An 18,546-nucleotide genomic window follows, 5' to 3' on the forward strand; every position below is an offset into this window, starting at 1 on the left:
GTCTGGCTCTATCTCTGCCAGTTCTGAAGTTCAAACACAACTTCCCTTAGTAAAACCTCCAGCTTCCTCCACACCTGGTTCACTTATTCTTCCTCAGGATACCTTCCCTGACCCACAGATGAACTTAGTTTTCTCACTTCATATCTTCAGAGCACCCAATAATATTCCCCGATAGCACTTAACACAGCCTGTAATTAAATCTGTATTGTGGGATAAACCAATTAACATCTGTCTCCTCTATGAAGACAAGGAAAACTGATGCTAAAACAATTATGTTTCCACAGCCTACGTGCCTAAAATACATGTGAATGACTGAATGAATGGATAAATGAATGAACAATGCATATTTATAATGGTAACAGCTTGAGGAGGCACCACAGCAAAAACAGAAAACAACAAACCTTGTTTGTGTTTAATTCAGCATTTCCCAGATTTACTAGAACTTAGGTGTCTGTCTGTGCATTTACGGCCCAAACAGCTATGTGGTTTTCCCAAATTGACTTCCCCTTTGCCTGGGTTCCTGAATCACCACGTGGAAAGGAACAACTGCATTGAACTCTGATGTGACTGAGAAATAAACTTACATTTTATTAAGCACCTGAGAATTTATGAGTTCACTGTAACCACAGCTAGTATTGGCTTCATTAATGACACTGTCACAGGGGCCTGATGTTTCGCAGTCCCAGTATGGAAAACGTCGTTTAGGCTGCAGACCTAGCAAAACATGAGTGGTTGTAGGACTGAAAGGTTCAGAACATTGGTGATGTTTTCGTCCATCCTTTCATTTGAAATGCATTATGTTGTAATTGAAAGGAGGGCATGAGAGTGTAATAAAAATAAACAATGATATAAACATCTGGTGAACACGATGACATCAGCAAGAGGATGTGGCAAAAGATGAAATAAATCTTCTAAAGATTAGTGGGAAATGCATTCGACAGAAGTCACTGACATAATCTAGAGGACTTGACACTGAGAGGAAAAGGAATCGTGGTAAAGGATAGTGGAAAAGGAAAAGCATAGAAAGGTATGAAAGGGTGGAAGACACTAGTGACAAAGGTGCCAGATAAGGAAAGGCGGAGGGGGACGAATTTAGAATCAGAATTCAAAAACTGCAAAGTAAATCTGACATTTTTACATGAAATAAGTATAATAACAGTATCGCCAGGACTCGATGAGACAAAGCATATAATTCAGCTAAAGCAATGGAAAAATAAGACCTATTAAAAAAGAAACATTTAGTAGCACTCAAAGGTACATGTTAAGAGGATACCTATTAAAATATTTATAACATCCCAGGAGATGCTTTGAAGTGAGGTGAAAATGTGCTGTCACAGTAGAAGTGGGCTGCAGACAGTGGTTTGTACTCGGGGCTTGTGGGGGCCACTCTCAGTAGGAATCCCCAGAGATGTTGATTGAGTAGGTCTGGGATGGGGTCTCAGAATCTGTTTTTCTAACAAGATCCCCAGGTGGTTCTGGAACACAGCCAGATTTAGTAGCTACTTGCAGGGGATTTATCCTTTAGCATTAGCTTCTTCCTCCGCAGAGACTACAATTTTTTTATTTTTTTTTTACAAAGGAAATATATCAAGACTAGTGCAGCAAAAGGAAATACACAGGGGTGGCACTGGGGAGATCGTTTCAACCATGAGGACATGTCTCAGATGTTTTTTCCTGGAAAAAGCATGGCATCTGATGAATTCTTCATATGCTTCCCTCTCTCAGAAAGTAAATACTGAAGAGACGTGCTACACTAGACTAGTTCTGGTCGGCAAAGAAGTGGTTGTTAACTTAGAGGCGACCAAAACATTAGGAGGGGGTGATCGATTTCCTTAGCCTGTGATGACTGCACACATCAGTCATGGGCCTGAGGTTATAGGGAGCCAGGCTTCCAAAGGAGAGATGAGCCCATGGACCAAAGAAATAAAAAATGAAAGAAACAAGAGAAGTAATAGAAAAAGGAAAGAAAAAAAATTTTTAAATGACAAGTTCCACAAAAATTAAATTCTGTCCTCAAAGTCATGAATAACTTTTGCAACAATAAAAGGGAAGACCTCTGAGACATCAATTAAGAAGAAACCCATGGAGCTTCTTAAGAGCTTTATAACCATTTTCTAAGCACACATACAAAATTGTTAAACTTTGGGAAACAGCACAGTTGGAAAAAAATGTCCATTTTTTTTGAAGCTTTCATTAGGGCAAAAGAAAGATAAAATTGTGGATTGGATCAACAGTATAACTTCATGCAAGGGAAACAGAAACGTGCCTTAGTATGACTTTGAAACTGAAAGAAGAGACAATGAAATCCAACTTATAAGATAAGGCAGTCAATTCTTTAAATGAATTTTTTCAGGTTTAAGTGAATTACATCTCACAGTACTGAGAGATACTCATACTGTCACTACAGAGCTAAGTTTGTAATCTAATTGAAAATCATGGGTATGTAAGAAATATTTTAGCAGGTCAGCAGAACCCATGTCCCCACTCAAAGATTCTGCCTCAGACCACACACGTGATCTATGAGCAACGTTGGCCAGAGGGCTGGACCCCACTGCTCCTTGCCAGAGCTGGTCATACTGCCCAGAGGGCGCCCATCCATCAGCGGGCTAGATCCATGCCTTTAGGTCAAGGTCAAAAAGATGAACCACCTGTGCTGGTTACTTGTCCACAAAGGAAAGTCTAGTTGATTGTAAGCATTTGAGGTAAATGGTCATCATGTGAAAATGTAAAGTCATGGCTGGGGTGGCCATATTGAAATTAAAATTCTCATGTTGCAGAAACTCAGAGGAAGTTTTCGGGGAAAGAGATGGGAATGGAGTATACAATGCAAGGAGAAACAACAAACCAGTAAGGGGGGGGGGGGGAGGAATCCACTAAGCTGCCTGTTCCTGCCCTCTCCAGCTTTCTAGTTTATCCTGTGTATCATGAGGTTTCTTACTTTCTTCAGAGTAACAGTCCTTTCACAAACACTTATCTTTTCTACATGGTTTAATATGAGTGTGTACCTGCAACCAAGAATGCAAAGCAGAACAATGAAAAATAAGACTGCCAGGGGCCTAAAGGGAAAATTATTCAACTTCCGAAATGTGTAAAAGATTTATTCTGGTGTCTCACAGATGAGTAAGATTAACAGTAATTTTGGGGAAAATTCTAAATTAGACATGAAAAATAATTTGTCAGCATGTAGCAAAGAAAGAGGCGATGATAATAAATGATCACTGCTTATTTATGAAGAAGTCATGCTAAAATAATATAAATTTCCCTTTGTGACAGTGTCACTAATGTGATAGATCCAAGGACTCCATGGACAGTCCCTCATGTCACCCCTGAGAGGGACAGAAAGTTGTGAAAGAGTGTACAGACAGAGGGTATGTGGAGTCATGGCCTAGAGGGGCTTGGAGCCACAGTGCCAGATGGAAAGCCTGGCTTTGCCACCTGTAATCTTTGTGGACAACCTGCATTTGCCTCAATTGTCTCACCTGTCAAATGAGGATAATACTTCCTACATTACATGGTTGCTATCATAATTACCTGGTAAATAATAAGTGTTCGATAAAGATCAGCAATTATTATTACTGAGTTGTTTGAATGGTGCTTTCGCAAAAGTGTTCAATAATAGAGCACTTTAATCAAAGAAATCTATCATTTTGGAGTATTTGAAATAGGCGCCATCTTGTCTGACATTTTTATCAATCATTTCTGAGGAAGAGTAGACCAATGGCCAATGAGTCAATATGCAAATGAAAAAGGCTCTACAGACCAGAGAATCAGGATTTAGAGGGATCACGATGTAATGGCATTCTTAGGCAAAACAGTCAAATATAACTTACTAGGGATAATAGCCTACTGAGTTTCCCCGAAAATAAGACCCAGCTGGACAATCAGCTCTAATGTGTCTTTTGGAGCAAAATTTAATATAAGACCTGGTCTTAGTTCACTATTGCAATTTACTATTACTAACATTACAATTCATGTTAAAGTAACCTGGAGATTGTAAGTCTTAATATAGTCCAACACTATGCTTGAGTAACAATAAACTCATTTAACTTCAACCTCCAATACCAGAAATACATGAACCAGGTAATGCAGCCCCAGCACATTCGGCCCTGGCCAGGTCAGTTGGAGTGTTCCATCCAATCCTGGGCCACGTTTTAAGAGACACTGATATATAAGAGACCATGTATAGGAGGGTGCCCCATAAAAGCTTGCCACATGAGGACCAGTTAGGGCAATAAAGGATGAGGATTAGGGAAAAGCGGCCAAGACTTAATGAAGATTTGCTCAAGAGAAACAGACACTGAATTCATGAACTTACCCTTCAGTCTACCTTCACTCTTGCCCCTTCACTGCCTGTCCACACCAGTCTTGTTCCTGCTCCTACGACCCCTCAAGCACTGCTCTGCCCAGAGTCACACTGATCTCCACGGGACACCGCTCAACCCTGACCTTTCTTGACCCTTTGGGAGTATCTCCCCTTGTTGATCACTGTCACCTTCTATCGTACTCTCAACTTCCATGACACAATAACCTGTCGTTTTCCTCCTCTCTTTTCTCACCACACACACGCTCCCTGTCGACCTTATTCATGCCCTGGCCTTCCTGTACATCTCTGTGCTGAGTTCTCCCAAATCTGTCACTTCTGTTTGCATATTCAGTCACCTATAAGAAATCTCCTCTTCCACATGGAGACTCAGACTCAAAATAAAAATGAAAAAGTGAAATTAAGATGTAAACTACAGAAAGCATGCTTACAGTTGGCTTCTCATAACTATATGAATAATATGGTCTTACTCCTTTAAGCAAATGACCCTTCCTCCCATTGAATATTTTAGTGCCAAATCTCCATCATTTTGTTTTGCCCAGAGGACCAAATAATAAAGGATGGATTAGATTCCCAGTGGGATCTTTACCAACCTACACCCCTCAGCAAAGTGGTGCACAATGCCTGACCAGCAGCTAATCAAGTTCTTTCTTAGTTTCAGTTCTATTAATTCAAAATAACTCAATTCTGGCAGCAGTGACAGTCCCCCAGTTGGGACTTGGCTAAGTCACTGGAAGAAAACCTTTAACCTGAAGTTATTAAAATAATGAAAACTAGATTTTGTGTTAGTGGCTTTTCTCTCCTTAAATGGTTACTGGTGCTTTCAAATTTTCCATCGTAGACCAGCCATTGTAACGACTGTTCTGGTCTTGCTCCTTGGCTTACAGAAATGGAAGAAAAAAAAAATCTCCTCCCTCTGGCAACAGCATCATTCTTTGGAAGCCTTTGCTGAACTTCTGGTTCTCATTCTGTTTTTCTGCTGCTTTCACCATCAAGTTACACAAGATAGAAGGCATGCCTATAATATCATCTATGAAAGACCCCTCCTGAGCTGCTTTGCAGTGATTGGAACAAGTAGTTTTTATTTGACAGTTTTCAAATGCCTCCACAAATGATTTGATGGGCCTTGTTACCGTTCCATCCTCAAGTACATCCAAAGAGACGGAGTCCAGTCCCTGGAAAGATTTCATCTCATTTCCTCTCCACTCTTTCTGCCAAAAGCTCCTCTAAACTCCAGTTCAAATGCTTCCTCCTCTCAGCAGCTGTCTCCATTGTGCTTTATCAAATCACTGTATGGTGCCTAGCATATTGTAACACACACAACACTCTGCATGGCCTTGAGTTCTAGTTTGGTTTGCGTTCAAAGTGGTAGAATTGCTGTGAAAGCGTAAGGTTTATGCCAAAAGGCCAGTTTGGAATTTTGTTCTTTTTCATTAACTCATAGCTTTCATTAGGCTGATGCTAAAACATGGCTGTGATATTCAATGCCACCTGAATTCAATTTAACTTACGGACCTCTTATAAGGTCCCAGATCTAATATCAGTGCCTGGGTTATAAAGTTGGTAGAAGACAGCTCGCACCTTCCAAAAGCTCGTAATCCAGTAGGGCATGTGGGCTTAATCACAACTGGTAAAAATGTGATATGATAAACTGCTGTGTTTGTGGTATGAACAAGGGGCTTTGAAAGCAACTTTTCCATATTTTCTAATGAATGATCAAGATCTCACCATATGAAGAAAAGAAAACGATGGCTCCTCCAGGTAAATGGAATGACACAAGCACACCATTATTGAGCTTGTGGAGACCATTTAAATACTAGATCATGGAAAGTGGACTTAAAACCATTGTCAAGTTTGTGCTTGTAAGTTTGTTTTATGTTGTGTCATATTTTCTTGGAATACTAGTAAATATACTTTCTAATAAGTAAACACTATGGCTGCTATTTCCATAATATTGAACTTTTCTAAATACGGAGGGTGCCCTAAAAATGTATACACATTTTAAGAAATGAAAAAAAAAAAACTATTAAAATTGTAATACTCAATATATACCAATAACAAAAGATGAATGAATACAAGTCACATTTGACTTCTGCAATTACAAGAGATGCTCAAAGTGGTTACCATTAGTATCCAGACACTTCTGATTTCAGCGAACTATTGCTTGAGTAACGTTGACCAAAGTGTCCACTTGTATACATTTTGTGGCACCCCCAGTGTGCAGCAAGATTGTTTTTCTTAACCCATAAAATTATCCCTCAGAAACAAGGGAATCCATTCAATCAGGACCTCACAAAGCCTCTCAAAGTACAGAAAGCTTTCTCTCCTTAGTTTTGAAAAACAAAAGTGTTATTTTGAAAAGATATTATTAACCTCAAACAATCGTAATCAATGCTACTTTTTTTTTTAAAGAAATGATAAAAAGAGGGGTGAGAAAATTTTACAAGGATAAAGTATTTTTTCTACATCCTGAAAGTGACAAGTGTTGGATGCTGGAAGTCTTTCAAGCAAGACATGTAAAAATCACTGATCACCTTAAAAAGGAAAACACTAAATCACTGTTTTATGGATAGGTGGGATGGAGGGAAAATGACCTAATGTTATCAGAGTTGGTACTTGCCACTTCAGAAAAGATTTCTAGTGAAAACATCATAAGTTGATTCAAAAGTCTTACATATTAGTAACAATGTAGATGGACGTAAAAATGATGTGTTAGGTGACTGATTTTATTAATGATGAAAACTAGATGTCAAAATATATGTAAATAGTTTGAGTGAAATTGTTTTATGAAGTGAGAAAGTGGAAACCAGTATTTCTAAATTAATTTTATAAAATATATAATTTTATATGAATGCATAATTACATTAATAAAGTAAGTAAAATAAGTAGCTGCCTAATTTTATAACCTACAGCACTAAAAAGTTGCATAGGAAAGTTAGCAAAAACACATTAATAAATAGTAGCTTACCTCATATTTTGGGTTGTCTAATTTTCAAGCAAATTTTATTGCATAGCATTGTCTACCTTGTTAATGGTGGTCAATATGATAACAAACAGAAACTTCTGTTTTACAAAACGTAAAAGTAACTAAAATGAATACAAATTTAAAAATAAAAACAAGATTCATAATATTCCTAGTATCAGGCAAATTATATATTAAATAAAGCCATGATACCGAAACATTTTCTGATCTCTTGTTTATAGAGAACAAAGATTAAAGAAAAAAAAGTTATTCTACTTCTGCATTATTTAAATAATGTGAGGTCAGTCAGCCCAGATAGTTCTTTGTGTATAAACTTTAGTAGATTAAATATCTTTAACATTAAGGTGATGCAGTGAAAATGACATGAAATATACCTGCTTAAATACCATGGGTAGTTGGTATATTCTAGATGTGTAGGGCAGCATTAGGGGTTCACTTCCAGCTTGGCCTGCCTAACTTGATCTGAAAACGCAGTGATTTATTCAGCTTCAGAATACATACCTCTAAGTAGTCTGTGGAGCAGTTTATGTGAAGTTCCAATTCAAATCCTAAAAATGTGTAATTCACAGTATTGCCAGTTGTTGCTTGGATGGTCCAGTTGCAACGCTGATTGTCAGAATAGGGATTTGGATAATGGATACTCTCTAAGATGCCATAGGTTTGATTCACAATCATCACGTTCTTACACGCTGGAAAAAATAACCATGACTGTTAAGAACTATCATATAATCATAATTGCTCCAAGACGTGTGTGAGATTTTCCTTTAAGAAAACATCGAGATTATGTGTGTGTGTGTGTGTGTGTGTGTGTGTGTGTGTGTGTGTGTGTGGTGCAGCATTTTTACAGTGAAAGGGTCTCCATTTAGAACAAATGTAAAATAATACTTAAGTGAATTCATCAACTTTAAAATGTCAGGAAAATTGCCTATGTTAAAATGGGCATCAAATTCCTGTGCCGTGGTAGAGAGCAACACAGCTTAGCACTCCTCAGAGATCAGCCGAATTTCTTTGCTTTGAGAAATGGATGAAACGTTCTGTGCTTCTGTTTTCCTAACTTTAACATTTGGCAGTCACAGCAATCCTGACCTTTAAATTCAACAGTTTAAAAACACGAAGTTTGATGTGAATGCTGAAAAGGAATAACAACATGGCTTTGTTGAATTCAAAAGTCAGCATGAAATTCACAATAAAGGCTCCGTTATTCCTGTAGTTAGTCATCAGGAAGTAACAGATGAATAGAGGGAATGTAAACGATTTGAAGAAGGAATGGAAGACTAAGTCTGCCTAGTCCTGGGGGTCTGCCTCGTGTAGCCAGACCTAACGACCTGAACGAGGCAGACGCATGCCTTTTCTCAAGTCTTTCTCTTATGGTCAGTATGATGTGCAATAGCAGAGAAAGAGAAAAGGCATGTTCTATTGGAAAAGTTTTCTCTGAAGAATGAGGTTCATAGCTGCATTTCTACTACCATGTTACTTCATGGCAGGTGGCTGAAACACCATTTGTAAACTTTGGTTTGGAAAAGTATACATTTGTGGCTCTTCAAAAACTTCCTTTGCTGGAGAATGGGAATACTGAAACTATTTCTCTTTGAAAGTTCTTAGGTCACATTTTTATCCACAGAGGATTTCTAAAGAATAATTTTGTTACTGTAGATGCCTGCAAGAAGTTACATGTATTAGGCAGACAGGTATCGTGTGCCTCAATGATGACAAAACAAGGTAGAGGAACATTCATTCTATTAAAACCATATGGACTATTCTCAGTGCTCAGAAATTATACTATCTGTAAAACTTCAGTTTCAAATGGCAAATTATATGAGAAATCTCACCGCTTAGCTCTGATTTTACTTTTAAGAACCTATATCCCATGTACATTAAGAGACTCCTTCAATGTTCTGAAATTGTGAGAGAAAAATCAAGTATCACAGGAATAAAAAGAAAAGGACGGGACCTTCAGTAAAGATTCTGACTGTAACCAAGAAACAAATTATCACAGCAATAATAAAATGAGAGAGATGCTTATGTGCTCAACCAAACTCATATATCCTTGATAGAATTTGAGAGAGCTTTTCATACACTAATGATGTATTTCTGAAGAACAAACCTATATTATCATTAAATCTCAGTATTCAAAACTATCTGAGAGTGCGCCATGGGCTACCGTGCGCTGCCATGAGCGGCCAGTGGCCGGCAAAGCGCAAGAAGGGGGGGGAAAGCTATCTAGAATTCAGCCTAACGCCAATGTAAGTGAATGGGAATCTCCAAATTCATACCTAAGCAAGGTTAAATATTAATACTCTCAACTAATCCAAAGGGACATTATACATTCAGATTATGATTTTGTGACTTTCAACTCCATTTTTAGGCAATTGTGTCAAAATTATAGATAAATTTAGATTTCATAGGGCAAGGAACAGCACTTTCAAAAACACAAGTAATGTTTATTAAATAGCAGAAATTCAAGGAAACCTTGTTTTCTTGAATGCCCATTTTGAAACTATAGAAAGTATCTAATTCTAGAGCTAGCAAGAAGCTTTTGCAATCACCTAATTTAATCTTTTTTAAAAGAAAAAAAAAATCACGGAATCCCAGAGAAGAAAAGTGACCTACAAGGATTAAGGTGTAGGACAAACCCTTGGGCCCCTGGACTTTCGGTTTAATACTCTTTTAATTCCACCAGGTTGCCTCATGGGAAAGCAGATTTTAAAATGGCATGTCTACAAAGACCAGATTTTTCCACAGTAAAGAATGTGCCTACTCCACGTAGGATTCACAAGGACCATAATTTCCCTTAATAAAATTAAGGTACCTTCTGCAGTACAAGACAGAAAACTAGTGCAGGAGATACTATGTACAATGGAATAATGTCTAATTAGAAGGTCATAATGTTTGATACAAATGAAAACCCACTAGTTGTTAACCCGTGACACCGATCTTTAGCTGAATTGCAACTATCTCAGCATGTTAAATACTCTTCTGAGTTCCTACAGCTTACCACATGCTTTAGTCATATGATAAACGTAATGCATAAACATTTCTCCTTCAAACTGAGTTAAATTTTTCTCAAAAGGAGGTGAGATTTATTTTAATGATTCAAACAAATGGGTTATATACTTTTTGCAGTTTGTTTCATTCATCAAAAGATCGAAGACCCATGACAGGCACAGAGCAGCCAGGATGCCCACTTACTCTGCTGGTATGTGGCCAGGAAGCCACTTCCTTGTTGACCTTCATCTGTCCGCAGTTTTAAAAGCATGCTGTCTCCACTCGAACGAATGAGAGGCGGTTTCTCACTCCCACAAAGCTGAGCTAGCAGGTGAGAGCTGGTGCTTGGGCCATCATATACCTTTAATAAAACATTTTAAATGGGTTTTATAATCAGATGATTATGGCTATAAACATTATGTAAAGGCCTCAGTAATACTTCAGAAGTGGGGAAGAAATACATATATGACATAACATATGAATAGCCCTGGACCAAAATATCTTTAAAAATTATATTTAAGTGTCCATAAACTTGAGCCATGAACTTGGGCCATTCAACCATGGTTGTATATAACAGTAAGGGTGTGAACCCAGGCTGAAATCTGAGAATTGAAAATGAAAGACTAATACATATTTTTGAAACCGTAGCTGTTATCAGTGGTCCTCTTTGCCTTTTTATTTCACTGCTTATAATTTATGACACTTTGATACATTTTTCATTCAGATTGCTTTTTAATGGACAAAGCAGAATTGCTGGTACTGTAAAAAGACCTATTAGGATGACTTTAATTATCTTCTCTAATTCATCCATATAGTCTTCTCAATTGTTATTTTTCACTTCATATGTAGCAAGTACATAGATCCTAATTATGATAAATCTCATAATACTTTTCAGCAGGCTCTTAACCACATTTTAATAATCCATATTCAATAGATTTTAAATACTTAGTGTATTAAGTCAATCAGTACGACATACTATTCTTAGAAGGCTATCACATTCATCAAATTTTCTTTCAACTTTTAATTCTGTTAAAAATGTTTATGTGGATGTTTAAACAAAATGTTCCCCTTCCCCGAATCTCAAAAATAAATAAATACACAAATGCACTCATGCGCGTTGGGTGAGGTAGGAGCAGTGAGTGATATATCTGAGACGTTATACGTACAGCCAGATAATCTAAAGTGCAGTTTGGGTGATGCTCCAAGTGAAAGCTTTCAAATTCCAGTTCAAACGGGCTGCCAGGGCTGGATTTCAGCCACCAGTAGCATTCGGAGCTGTGGTAGTAGGGCATGGGGTAGTTGGGAGACGTAAACGTGCCGGTGGGCGTGGTGAGATTGCCCCCGCAACCTATAGGAGAAAGAGAAGGAATGACGCATATCGTTTCCTTTCCAGGACAACTGAATCTTCTTGTCTATCTCCGGCTGTTGCTCCCATTTAAACCAAGTTGTGAAACAACTACATCCCCAGAGAGCAACTAGCCTAGAATCCTAACTCATGTCGGTGTACTTTCCTCTTCCTAATCAAGATGACCAGCTTGATAAAATATACCAGGGAGCCAGAATATGTTCCCTTACCTTGTCCTTCAAAACCAAAAGGCAGCTGTTAACTCAGAAATATTTATAATGTTGAAGTTGATTACAAACAGTAATCACAAAACACAACTGGAAAAAAAAATGGATAAGAGTATGGCAGTCCAAGAACCAAGAAACCAACCCAGCTGGACTCTCCAATCCAATCAAAGACAGCTCTGTGCTACTCACCTGTTAATGATCCATCCCAGTAAGCTGAGAATCCAGAGCTTGAGCCAAAAAAGTCACTTTTAAATTGTAACCACAGTTTGTTACTGTGAGAGATGATTCTTGGAGGTAGATTTGAGCCACAGTATTCTCCCAGGGATGGGGAAGTTTCATAACCTCCATCTCTGACAAAATACAGACATCAGCATTCATTAGGTTATTGACAATACTACTGTATAAATATTTAACATTATTTGAACTTTGAGATCACAGATTAGTTTATATCAATTAACATCTCTCAAAAATACTCTAAAACATACAATTTCAAGTTTTGAATTTATTCAATAGTATTTGAATGACTTAATAAAAGTAACATCATTTATAGATGGCATGACATTTTTTATAACCAATTGCAAACTGAGATAAAGTGTTTAATCGTCTCTCTTTCACATGAAGTGTCTATTAAATGTGTTAAAGAACACCAGATAAAGAAACTATAATTATTAATAGTGTAAACAAATGTTGCTTAATTTTACAGAGAAACCTTACATGTTTTCCTTCTAATTTGAAACTTTTCCAAATTTAACATATCATATATGACATATTTAGCAAAATCTAAAAAACTTCTTTCCCCAAGAACTTTGGGGGTCTTAAGTCTAGTTTATAATCTGGAGCTTTTACATGCCAAACAAACAAACAAACAAATAAATAAATAAACAAACAGTATTCACTCGACATTAAAGCCGAATTATTAATTGCTGTAAATTAAGAAAAGTATATTATTTTAGCATGATATGGTACAACTGTGATTTATTATTTTAGTACCTTACTTTATATCATAGACTAAAATTTACTATAAAATAGTGTAAGAGTCCAGGCTTTGAAATGCCACATAAACAATTTAACCCAGATGCACACCAAACTGATTAGGCAAATTTGACTCAATAAAATGATCTGGGTAGATTTCAATAGATAAGTCAACTTAACTTTAGTGCAAATATAACTTTTAAACACATTCTTTCACAGCAGCAAAGAATTGAAAAAATGCTTTGCATTGAAATTCACAAGCCTAGCCTTTTCTTATTTGAACACAAAAGACTTTGTGAAAACCTTAAGGTTGCTATTTTAGCATCATGTTGTGTTATAATCAGACAGTAAACAAGCCTAAAATTTAAACTGTTTTTACGTAAAGAAAGTAGATATTCAACAATAGCAAATATCTAATTTCAGAGTGGTAGTACATTTGTTTATTCTGTTCAAATAAAATCTGGAGTTTATTTTCAAATACTCCCAGTAAAAGAATCGCTTCAAAATAACCACTGACTCTTATGCAATTTTATAGTTTTCTTCTGGTAAGTCAGGGTCCAAACGACAAACTTCATCCTGTACAAGAAAGAGTACAACAGGGAGCCTTACAGAGAACTTCCATGTTTTTCCTTAACCTTCCCAGGAAAGATTATGAATGAAAATGAATAATGAAAAAGACTGAGAAAAAACGAAGGTGCTTACTTGATGGCCACAAAATCCATACATTTTCCACCAATGGCCTCCTCCAAGGAGAAATCTGTGAAGTGCAGGGCAATCTGTTGGCTGGTTCCTACCGTGATCCGATAAATGCAATTCCAATTGTTGGGGTAATCATTGGGGTAGTTTGGAGAAGTGAAGGTCCCAGATAATTCTGTATAGTCTATTAAGCATACTGTGAAAATAAATAGACCACAAGGGGGAAAAAAAAGAAAATATTATGCCACATTTATAAGACAGTCAGTAATATACGCTTGGTTAATTTGTACCAATGTACTTGATTGTCAACAGACCATTCTGGTGTGTTCAAAGAATGATTTCATTTCAAAACGAAGGTTTTGAAATCTCAAAAGCGAAGATAATTATTAATAGCAAACTTACGCTAAGTAGTAGAAATTTGTTATATGTATTGTAAGTGAACAACTTTTTATGTTCTCAAAAGTACTGTATTTTTTTCTAATTCATGGAAATTATCATAAATATTACAAATGTGGCTCCACTACAGAAATCATAGAGGGGGCCTAGAAATAATTCAGTTCTGTTCTCCTTTTCATAAACTTCCTTTAAAATGGTTTGCACCAAAGCATGTATTTATGAGAAATGGCAAAGCAGTTACCTCCATCAAGCAATAAACAGTAGGATATGAGACCCAGGGATCAGAGTGGCCTTACACCAATGCCCAGCTCAAACACTGACAAGCTGTGCAAACTTGGACAAGTTACTTCACCTCTCTGAGCCTCATCTCTAAAATGGAGATAACTATCTTTCCATGTACATGTGAGGCTTAGAGACGATGCAATTAAAGGGCCTGGCACATAGTATGTGCTCAAAAAATGGTAGTAATCATCATTATGTTTCAAAATAGAAAAGTGTAAAAAAAGCAGGGCATAAATTATGAGGAATAAATTAGATCATTCACATAAAACATTTAGGTAGTACTTGGACAATTTTATGTCCTAAACAAATATTAACTGTTCTACTTGAAGAGTTTGAGCTTTACCTGTCCAGTCCTTCAGACTCTGTATTTGCTAACCAACCCAGTCAATCTCCTATGCCCTCTAAATCTGAGATATTTTCCAAAGAAAATCTGGTTTTAATGCATTTTAAGTGTATCTTCATTTGTATCTAGTAAAAACACAAATCTGTCCAGGAATAGACACACATCTCCAACTACGAGGTTTTGGGGGAGAATAAACTCTTGTATTTAATCATGAGTAAAAAAAGGAAATGAGGATGTGTAAGTATTCTATTTCCCCAGTTGCTGCTGTATAATCATATTTAAAATAAAAGTGGAACCACTGATATTGAGAGCCCAGAGATGCATAAAAAATATTACAGGTTCTACTACCTATGTACAGCCCTTGAGATTCACATATTTAATTTTATAGAGAGCAAATATTCACCAAATATTTGGTTCACTCTATTTTAAGCAGCAAGCAATCAAGGCTTTACTGTATTAAAGGAATAGACAGTGGTATTTAACTGCAAAGATCAATGTCATATACTTTCCTATATTTTTCTATGGTCTGCCAAGATATTTCTTCAAGGGGGAAGAAAGGAAGGAAGGACAGAGGGAGGGAAGGAAAGATGAAAGGAAGGAAAGAAAGAAGGAAAGAAGGAAGGAAGGAAAGAAGGAGACAGGTAGAAGACAGAGGGAGGGAGAGAGACAGAGAGAGAGAAGTGAAGGTAGAGGTGGTAAATTAAGTATTTCAGACCCAGTAATGAGTATTAATTACTGAGATAAAAATGTGTGGATCACATGGACGTTAAATAAAGGCTGTGACCCAGTCTCCCTGAGCTGACAGAACTGAGGGATTCATTGACCACCCTCACATTCAGATAGCTTTAGCCAGTAAATCAAATATCTAGAGCAATTATCTATTCTTGTCACTTGTTCTTAAAGAGATAATGTTCCTTGCTTACCCACTCGACTCCCAGAGGGGAAATATAATTACATCGAATATTTCTAATGCAACTTGCAAGTCTGAAGGAGAATGCTATGCATGATCAGGTTCCCACGTAAAGGAACGTAATTTAATAAAAATTTTGAGAAGTAATGATGAGTAATTTCCCTGTACCTTATCCATATATAAGTCATTATTGCAGCATAATAGTGGTTTTTTGTTAATCCGTACTGAAATGTTGATTTGCATATCAAGTTTCTTTTCTGTTACTGTCACAAAGGTAAACACAGCTCCTAATGCATTCAAATAATCTTCACATGGTTCATTTTGTCTGAAATGCTTTATCTAACAACCTCGCCTCCTTCCCCAACACAGTCTTTAACAAATAAACTCTTACCTATCATCTAAGGTCAAATTCAAATAACACTTCCTCTGTGAAGACTTTCCCCATCAAGTAGAATTAAATTACCTGTGCTCAATTAAACTTTATGCAAATAGCAATTTGAGCCCCAAACATATTTTACTGTGATTGTTTTTATATGAGTATATGTTCTCTAAAGGCCTCGAACTACAAATAGGACCTTTATTAACTTTCATTTACCATAGTAGCGGCCCAGATCACATCTAATAAATACTTGTTTAAATTATATTACATAATGCATGGAAAACTGAGAAGGGTTGGACAAGTATCTAATTTCCTCCCACTCTCTCTGCCCCATCCTGTTACCCCCTCCACTTTTCTTACCTCATTTTCCCTCTCCTTCCTATCCTCCCTCCTGAATAGGATGAGATTCTTGAATATTTTATAAGGTCTATTAAATCTAAATTATAGAAATCTCTGATTCCAGCCATGACAAGTAACTGGTACTAGACTCCATAACAACAACAACAACAATAATAATAATATAATTCTGTCTACCTGCCCTCATTTTTATGCAATTTTAGTTATACCTTTTAATTCTATTTATATTATAAACTCCACCTTACTATCATTTTTTGCTTTGAATCATTAGATAATCAAATTATGACATAGTCATATAATGGAAGGCTACTGGTCAATAAAAGGAAAATGCTTATAAATAGACCTATATGAACAAATTCTAGAAGCATTATGCTGAGTGAAAGAAGCCAGCCATAAAAGTGTTCCCACTCAACTTGCCTTTTGAACAGGCAAAACTAATCAATAGTGACAAGAATAAGGTCTGCAGCTGTTGAGATGGCAGATGTGGAGGGATCAATGAAAGGAGCACAAGGACGCTTTCTAGGATGATAAAAGTGTACTGTATTTTGAATGGAGTAGTGATTACATGGGGATACACATTTGTTAAAACTACAAATTAATTTTACTGTATGAAATTACAAAGAAGAAATATTTTATATTAAAAGTTTGAAAGTTCTGTGCAAAAACAGGTGGAGTTCTCTAAAGGAAATCCAATGAATAATTCAGATGCCCAATAAATAATAAATAAAATTAAAATAGAAAAATAAAAAATATTTTGCAGGTATACATGCTATAAATATTAATAGATAATTCATATTAAATTTTGATTGTAGTTTTATGAGATTCACATATTTAATTTTATAGAGAGAAAAACAATGGCTCTCTGAACTTAATGTGTCTATTTCTTGAAAGGCTGGTAACTGTTCTTATCTAACACTGAAGTCTGTACAATGTTCATGTTTTCTTCCCTTGACATAAATGGCTCTTTGTAAAATAAAGATAATATGGAGAAATATTACTGGTAGGCTTTGGTTTCCTCTTCTGCTTTGCAATAAAGCACAAATAATTAAAATGGAATATATTCCCATAAAAGGATGTTCATGTATTGCCATAATTCTTACTACATCAATACAAAATGCAAACATAAAAATGCCTTTGTTTTTATCGTATGCTGCCAAAGGAAAACTCATATCCAGTGGCAGTTTACCTTTTATGATGCTCTAACAATATTTACAAAGAGGTAAAGGAAAAAAGTACATTTCTTCCATCCACTATATTCAATTGAACTCACAACAGAAAAGCACATCTCTGAAGATCAAAGACAACTCTTGATAGGCCTCACATATCTTTCTTTCTGACCAACTTCAAAAAAAAAAAAGTTAAGAAAGAAAAGAAAAATTATATAAATGTCCTCTGTGGATCATTATAAAATATCAAAACTCTATCTTTCTAAAACTCATGATGTATCTTTGCCTCCGCTAGTCATTTTCAAATAAGTTTTAGTAACATAGCATTCAGCTCACTATCAAAGGAGAAAATCTGAAACATGGATAATCCTGCAACCCACAAAGCAATGATGATATATCAGTCCCATACGATTTGGGTGACAGAAATAGAATCAAATGATCCTGTGGATTTGAGAATGTAGCTCTCAGGGAGACCCTAGACTGTGGGTGACTGCCCCGCCATACTTCCCTGCTTTGCCTTATGCGATAATGTATGTGATTATCCAATTACATTAGTGAGCAATCTATAGGCAATGCTTTCTAAAATCATTTATGAGATGTTTTATGTCTGTGGGAATCCATATGATTCAGAGATATGTGCTAATAGTCAAACCAGGAAGCATCATCGGCTTCTATTGGCATCCTTGGTTTAACATCCTTCAAAGTGAAGACTTGAGGAAAGGTAGAATTATCTAACATTTTGCTCTACAATTTACTGCTAGGCGGTCACAGTCACGGCTTTTTGTTTTTCCTCACAGATGACCAATTCAAATGAATATGAAAATAAGCTAATTCACTAATGCAACTATGGTAAAATTGTACTTGGATATCAGTCATTATATTTTAAACTATCATGCTTTACAGGTATTATGTAATGTTCACAAAGAATGTCTCATTTTATCTTCCCCAACTATGTGAAACAGCCACTTATAACCTTCACTTTTTAGAGCGGTACGTGTGGATGAGAGATCTGAGACTCCCGGAGGTTAAGTTCTATAAAATCACTTAGTCTGGACATGCCAAAGAGAAAATTCGAGCACAAGCCCTCCATTTCCAAAACCTGTGCTCTTTAATGATCCCTGGTTTCTCTCTGCAAGAAATGTCAATTTAGAAATGAAAGTAAGTAGAAGGGAGGAATATCGCAA

At 36.4% G+C, this 18,546-nt stretch overlaps 1 protein-coding gene across 1 annotated transcript in view; it reads right to left on the reverse strand.

The window, feature by feature from the left end:
• The window catches only part of CUBN (cubilin), a 238,602-nt gene that overhangs the window by 166,544 nt on the left and 53,512 nt on the right, over nt 1-18,546 (reverse strand). The window contains exons 23-27 of the mRNA XM_074324816.1: nt 13,536-13,725; nt 12,051-12,211; nt 11,456-11,637; nt 10,494-10,650; nt 7,806-7,993 (exon numbers count right to left, since the gene is read on the reverse strand). Coding sequence (XP_074180917.1) covers nt 7,806-7,993; nt 10,494-10,650; nt 11,456-11,637; nt 12,051-12,211; nt 13,536-13,725 — 878 coding nt within the window. The remainder of the gene's footprint in view (nt 1-7,805; nt 7,994-10,493; nt 10,651-11,455; nt 11,638-12,050; nt 12,212-13,535; nt 13,726-18,546) is intronic.

Source organism: Rhinolophus sinicus, linkage group LG02 (assembly GCF_036562045.2).
Source record: "Rhinolophus sinicus isolate RSC01 linkage group LG02, ASM3656204v1, whole genome shotgun sequence".
Taxonomy (NCBI): Eukaryota; Metazoa; Chordata; class Mammalia; order Chiroptera; family Rhinolophidae; genus Rhinolophus; species Rhinolophus sinicus.